General features: G+C 37.6%; 1 protein-coding gene across 1 annotated transcript; it reads right to left on the bottom strand.

Moving 5' to 3' along the window:
* Window positions 1-2,098: 2,098 nt before the first annotated feature.
* Window positions 2,099-3,591, bottom strand: LOC129248070 (malate dehydrogenase, mitochondrial-like). Its single transcript, XM_054887501.1, has 4 exons — window positions 3,434-3,591; window positions 3,153-3,360; window positions 2,881-3,077; window positions 2,099-2,805 (listed from the first exon to the last, which is right to left on the bottom strand). The coding sequence occupies exons 1-4, from the start codon at window positions 3,503-3,505 to the stop codon at window positions 2,260-2,262; spliced, it is 1,023 nt and encodes a 340-aa protein (XP_054743476.1). The 5' UTR covers window positions 3,506-3,591; the 3' UTR covers window positions 2,099-2,259.
* Window positions 3,592-7,731: the final 4,140 nt, after the last annotated feature.

Below are 7,731 nucleotides of genomic sequence, written 5' to 3'. Positions count from 1 at the left end.
TTGGAACGATCTTCGCTGCGACACACGCTTGAAATTGAAATTTAAAATGGTCGAGCCAAGGAGCACCAAAAGAGATTTGGTGGCTCCTAAAACACTCAGGCTAAAAAGCCCATTGTATCATATTTAGAGCTCTGGAAAGCTCACGCTTTACGCCCAAAATTTCTGAAATGATTGCATGGCATGAGCCAACCGATATGCTGACATCCTCAGCAACTTCTCTAATTGTGATTTTCTTCACTTTCTCAACATTTTCATAGCTTGTTGATGTGCTGGGGCGTCCGTCATTCACATCTTCTCGATGTTCTGTGAAAAGCTTGTACCACTTGTAAACTTTTTTTGACTCAGAGTATTCTCAGCGTATGCCACTGTCAACATTTCAAGAGTTTTGAAGTACTTAATTCCATTTTTTACACAAAATTTTTTGCAACTTCTTTGACTCATTTTTTTCGCTAGCAGAAAATCGCAGAAAATCGCAGAACGCGCAAAACACTTGTCTAACTTACGCCTCTCACAAACAAACTAAGCATGCCATATTGCTAAAACCGTGAACATATCTTCCACACGGGTGTATTAACTTAAAAAAAATAGTCGAAAGTCGAATGTCCATAGCCCACGGAATTTTAAAACTCGCCTTATTTTTTTAATCACACCTCGTACACATTTTGTGTTTTAATTTGAGGCTACAAGGTGAAGTCAAAAATAAACCAGACTGAGCTAAAGTAGAAACGACAGGAGGTTTGTTCTGATAACTTCGAGTTTATTTATTCAAAGCAGGCCTGTGGCCTCGTTACACTGTATTGCGCGATCTAAAAGCTTATGGAAAGAGTGTTTCAAGTCATTGACCGGAATGACCTTCAGGATGTCGGTACAAGTCTTATGGATGGCCTCTACGGACGCAAAACGTTTTCCTTTCATAGCCAAATACAATTTTCCGAATAGGTAGAAGTCATACGGAGCCACATCAGGCGAATACGGTGAGTGATTGATGGTTACAATACGATTTCTAGTCAACAAATCAGTGACAAGAGTGGATCGATGAGATGGGCATTTTCATGCAATGAGCGCCAGCTTCCTTCTTCGCGGTATTCAGGACGAATTCGACGTATGCGATGCAACCAACGCTTCAAAATGCCAGGACAAAAAATTGCATTGCATGAACTCCTTGTAGACAATTCACTTGGAATGGTAAAAATAAATGAGCATCGACTTGCTTTTTGACTTCTCCAAACGCGATTTTTTGAGTAGTGGCTCATCTGGGGCCTTCCCCGGCACTTTGACGCTTAGTTTCATATTCATATTGGAATCACCACGTTTCTTCACCAGTTACAATGTTGTTAAGGAAGTTCTCGTCGTTTCTCGCCTCTTTAATGAGTTCTTTCGAATGTTGAATTCTGAGATATTTTTGATCTTCAATTAATTTGTGCGGAATGAAACGTGCACAGATCTTTCGTAGGGTCTTCATTTGGGCTCAGTTAAAATGCGAAAATCGATGTTTTGGAGATATTCAACTCCGACTCCATGAATTTCAACGATGATTTCGGTTAATTTTTGATAAATTTACGAACAATTTCGATGGAATTTTCGGTGATTACTGATTTTGGGCAGCCTGTATATTCATTGCCATTTATGTTCGCACAACCATCTCTCGAACGTGTAAACCACTCATGAACTCTGGCACGAGATAGACAATCATCGCCATAAACTTTTTTCATCAATTCAAATGTTTCGGTAAACGTTTTTCTTTGCTCGGAACTCATTTCTGTACCGATGACACAAACATACTAACACTTTAGACGCAATAACTTCGCTTCCACTGAACCGAATGTCACCAAGCTTTCATGGGAAGTCAGCCTGGGATGTAACTTCCAACGCACTAACTCATTAAAAAAATGGCGCCATCTAAAAGATTTCCATGACGCGAGTCTTGTTAATTTTGGGCTTTACCTTGTAAGACCCTCAATTACAGTAGGAGGAGCGACTCAATCCGATTTTAATAAATGCCTTGAAGTATTTTCTTTTCTCCTATTTAAATAGCCACAAACGTAGTTTTATATTTGCTTTAAAGCATTTCCTTTTTTGCTATTTAAGTAGCCAGAAATGCAAATTTCTATTTATTATTCATGTAAATTAATAAAAATTTAACACCCAACAAACTAATCCAAAATTCGAATTAAACAAATAAAATAAAACAAAAACTCTTGTAAAGTGAAATTATCTGCTTTTCTTCCTGCTACCCGCTTCCCACTCCACAAGCTCAACTCATTTCTTGCTCTTCGCATATTCCATGCCTTTCTTGATACTTTCCTTCAGTTCCGGTATCAATTCGTTTAGCCAGTCATCTTCGAACTTAGCCAAATCTGGTATGCCCAAATTCCTTTCAATACCCTTCCTGCCCAGTCTCAGAGGCGTAGCGAAGAATTCGCATTCGGTAACAAACGATTCTACAAACGAGCACTCAATTGGCTCACCCACACCCCCAAGACCCATCAGCAGTGAGTGCGTGAATTTAGCGATAGAGTGCGCGATAACCAGCGAAGCTGCACTATCACCCTTTGCCTTTGCCACCTCCTCTTCAGCCTCGCGAACTTTTTTAACTATCGGCAGCACATCATCCTCATCCTCGTACTTATAAATCGGCTTGCACTGTGTGATTACCGGTAGGATGGTACATTTTGAGTTGCCGCCAATGACGGGTACGTTCACTCTAGCGGGATCTATTTGCAATACATCACCCATAAAATAGCGCGTACGCACCACACTGGGCGTGGTGACACCGAACAAGCGGTTGGGATCGTAAGCGTCTTTCTGTATATGGAATTAGATGCAGGTTTAAGTATTTTTTTTTTTTGTATTATATTAGTTCAAATCCAGCTTACACACCGTTTTTAGTATCTCTGCTGCTAACGGTACAAGCGAGTTGATTGGACTTGTAACCACTGCAATCAATGCTGTGGGGCAGAACTCGGCGATTTTCGGCATAAGCTCTACAATAATACTGGCATTCTTTTTAAGCAGCTCATCATCCGCCACTCCCTTCTTGCTTGGATGGCCAGCAACGATAATTACAATTTCAGCGCCTATGTTAAGTGAATGCCGAAAAATAAATAGAAAATATTAATTCATAAACTTCTATTTTCTAGATTTTTGCTTACAATCCAGCGCTTTTGGTAGATTTTCTATTTTTTCGTGCCCTTCCACTTGAGCATTTGTGTCCATATGCCGAATATCCAGTGCCACACCAGTCACCATTTTTAGGTCGTACAGCGCGAGACTTGTCACGAGACTATCACGTTTCAGCAACAACGAGAGTGGTTGACCCACATTACCGCCGGCGCCAATGACACAAACTCGGTTCTTGCTCTACGAATGGTCGAAATAAAATGTAAATTGCATAATTTGATTTCATTTGAATGATGTCCTAAGCTGTATTTACCATCTGTGTTGTAGAGAATTGTCGAGCGATGCTGGAAAGTGAAGCTAGCAGAATATGCGTTTTTCGCAGCATCTTTGATATTGTCTTTCATATAGTGATAAGTATGTACATATGTGTCTATATATTTTGATGAATGAAAAAGTTTAATTATTTTTTTCTTGTTTACAATATTGCGTGACTTCCGTTGATGTTGCCTGAAATGCGACTAGGTTGAAAAATATTATTTGAAGATCTAGTGAAAAGTAGTTTATGTAAACTTAATATTTCATGCACTTCTAATGGAAATGGAAACAGCACACCTATTCTTCACTTTTGTGAAAAAATGGAATACATCTCCGAATATATAAAACATGGGCTGAAACGTTCCGGGCCTAATACATAGCTGGCACTAGTTTTATTGCATTCACCTCTTTTTCAGTTAGTACTAACCGTAGAAAAACAGCTGTTAAAATGTTATGATATTCTATTCATTTGTTCGTGAATTATTAGAGAGACGCTACTTTTGCTATTTTCACCGATTGCGTGTTTTAATTCTACACTGCTTCTTGATGGGGAAAATACCGTTGTTATGTTATGTTATGTTATGTTATGTTATGTTATGTTATGTTATGTTATGTTATGTTATGTTATGTTATGTTATGTTATGTTATTTTATGTTATGTTATGTTATGTTATGTTATGTTATGTTATGTTATGTTATGTTATGTTATGTTATGTTATGTTATGTTATGTTATGTTATGTTATGTTATGTTATGTTATGTTATGTTATGTTATGTTATGTTATGTTATGTTATGTTATGTTATGTTATGTTATGTTATGTTATGTTATGTTATGTTATGTTATGTTATGTTATGTTATGTTATGTTATGTTATGTTATGTTATGTTATGTTATGTTATGTTATGTTATGTTATGTTATGTTATGTTATGTTATGTTATGTTATGTTATGTTATGTTATGTTATGTTATGTTATGTTATGTTATGTTATGTTATGTTATGTTATGTTATGTTATGTTATGTTATGTTATGTTATGTTATGTTATGTTATGTTATGTTATGTTATGTTATGTTATGTTATGTTATGTTGTGTTATGTTATATTTGGCATGAATTGAACTTCGAATTGCTCCCACATTCATCGTAATCGCTGTTTTCTTTGTTCGGCCGGGCACTTTTCAGCCCATGTATTACACCTGGCTCACCCTAACCTCGAGCTTTAAGCCATCAGTGTATGCACGGATGGACTCATCATGTCCCACATCGTCCTGTTCCCACTCTTTCCTCGGGGTAGGAGAGTCATGAACTTTCTAATGGCAATTGTAGACGGAAGTGCATAGTCCACCAGTGCGGCATGCTCCGGATCTACTAAAGACCTCTCATATCGCGGTTTCACCATTTTCTAGAGATTTATTTATATTTTTGTATTTGCAAACAACCTCTTTATTTCTCTTCCTTTTTCTGTCACCTTCCTTGTTTGGATCCACCTAACCTAACTTTTCATTTTTGTTTACAAACCTTCGCTATTTGTGCCTTCTCTTCATAGTTCCTCACATATCTCATCTGTTCTTCATGTTCTATTATTATACTTGGCACCAACTGACTAGTAGTGACACTTATTCGGCTATGTTGTCTGCTTAGTACTTCGTTTTATCCTCGTCCAACTTCCTGCAGGGTGTTTTCAACTCGCCATATGAAGATGTGCAATGCTTATGTTAAAGTGGGCGTAGGTGTGCGCCATATTCATTCGGTTTGTGGGCGTCTATAGCACGTTTAACCTTTTGTGCTGCATTCTCGTTTGTGTGCAATTTTTATATTTTCTCGTATTTTTTGCTTATCTTTTTATTTGCACTTTTGTGTCACTTAGTGAAATGAAACGTAACGAATGGGCAATGACATTTTTATGCGACATTCTGTCGACTGCAATTTTCTGTGGATTTTTTCTCTTACTTACTTTCTTTTTACGGTTGCTTTGTTTTTGGCAAATTTTTTTTTTTATTTTTTTTCATATTTTTGTAATTTGACATTTTGTAGCAAATTCAATCACTTTCCATTTATTTTCCTCTCAACATTGTTTCATGCTTTTTTCTCTTCATTACAAATATTTGCATTTTTGTAATTTTTTCTCGTTTATTATTCCAATTTTGGCTCTTTCTCTCATTTGTGCTGTGAAATTATTTCGCAATTTGTGGCTCAATCGAGCATATGAATGTTGTTAGTGAAAATAACTACACATAACTGTAGATAATATGGAGTGAAATTTATGGAATTGGGAAGAGAATGCAGAAGCAAATAGAATTTGCTTTAGTTCCTTTGAAAATGATATATTTATAAATAACTGTGATATGAGGTGTGTGGAATGCGATGAATGGGTTTCTATGCTCACTATGCACCTGTTTAGAATATATTTTCTATTTCATTATATAATACAAAAGGCAATATGTTAAGTCAATTTACAGGGTCCCGCACTCGAAGTGCAATCAATTAAAAAGGCCATAAATTTAGTTTGGAAAATTACTTTTATTCAATTCAAAGTAAAAAATGTGTGAAAATAATATGAAATTAAGAATCAATTTACTTTTGCTCGATATGACCATCTTTTACCTTGACTATGGCCTTGAGACGATCCAGAAACGAACCGCAAGCTGCCCAAATGTGACTTGCAGGTATTTTGGCCCACTAGCGGACGTCGCGTCGAAACTGCTAAAGGTGTTAGTTCGGACTGTGGTCCCCAAATTGGTACAAAGGGAATAATATATCGCGTCTGGTGAATTTGAGAGCCATTGTGTGGGCGTTATGAAGTTCGGAACATTGTTGTTTAGCCATTCTTAGCTCACTCGAGCTTTGCGAGACGGTACCGAGTCCTGTTGAAACGTCTATGGTCTGCCACCGAAACGTTTGTCTGGTCACGGCTTTAAAGCAACCTCCAAAAAACTTTCCCGATAATATATCGCATTTACCTTGTCGCCAGGCTCGATGAAAATGATTAAAGGGCGCCCATCTGCGGTTACAGCGACCCAAACCATTACCTTGGCGGGTACTCCCTCCTGGTGGCCAATCAATGGCTCAAATTCTCGTATGAACGATCGATCAAATAAACCCTATCGTTTTGGGAGTTTACGAATTGCTTAATTTGAAAAATTTTCTCTTCAGAAAACACAATGTTCGGAAATTGACCGCTTGCGGCCAAGCGAAGCAACTCCTTCGCTCTCTCAAGTCTGACTTGTTGCTGCTTTAGTGTGAGATCGTGCGCCTCTTGGATCTTGTAAGGCTTCACTTTGAGATCATTTTTCAGTATGCGGCGGATGCTACGGTCAGATATTTTCAGTTCTTTCGCCATTTGATTGGCACCCCGTCGGGGATTTCGCTCAAGTCGCTAATTCACTTTTTGAACCATTTCACATGACATTGCAGTCTTTTGATTACCACCTCCATGACGTTTTGTGATGCTACCAGTATCTCTCTCTCTCTGTGTCTCTGACTTATTATTCATCATAGCAAATATCCTATATATATATGGAAAGCCCATAGTTTTTCTTCGTTTTGTCCCTTAAGAAAGTGGCATTTAAGTATCTGTATTATTATTATTATCTGTTGCTGTCGTGCCAATTAGAAGCGCATAGTGCCAAAACAAACGATTGTTAATGTTGTCGATTATTTGCATTTGGAACCAACTTAGATTTTCGTCGACTCCTAAAAACTCGTCAAAAAGGCTATGCCGCCATGCTTGAGGACGTCCTCTAGAGCGATATATTTGAGGGTTCCAGTTTAACGCCGTTAAGCTTATTTCGTTAGCTGTCTTGCGTATGGCGTGTCCAATCCATCTCCATTTCATCATCTTGGCATTATAGTCCGGGGTGGGCCATTGCCTTCTCTACAACACGCTTCCATTCTTCTCGACAATTTTTCAAATTGAGCAATTCGTAAACTCCCAAAACGATAGGATTTATTTGACCGACCGTTCATACGAGAATTTGTGTCATCGATTGGCCACCAAACTAAATTTATGGCCTTTTTAATTGGTTACTCTTCAAGTGCCGGCCCTGAAGATTATGACTAAATGTCTTAAACTTATTTTATGTAAACTTAATGTTAATTACATTTCAATGTACTGTTAAAGGGTTATGCGTAAACAGCAATAAGGTTAACTTAGGTGGAAATAGGCTATAAGCGCAAATTCAATATAGTTTTATTACTCTATTATTTTTGCGCATGTTGATGTGCGCATTGCTTATGGCAACTTTTGTTTTTATGCAAATATACCTTTTATTATTTGTAAATCACGCATGGCTAACGGTAA

This window comes from Anastrepha obliqua, chromosome 5, assembly GCF_027943255.1.
Source record: "Anastrepha obliqua isolate idAnaObli1 chromosome 5, idAnaObli1_1.0, whole genome shotgun sequence".
NCBI classification, from domain to species: Eukaryota; Metazoa; Arthropoda; class Insecta; order Diptera; family Tephritidae; genus Anastrepha; species Anastrepha obliqua.
This window is presented reverse-complemented; position numbering and strand designations above follow the sequence as displayed.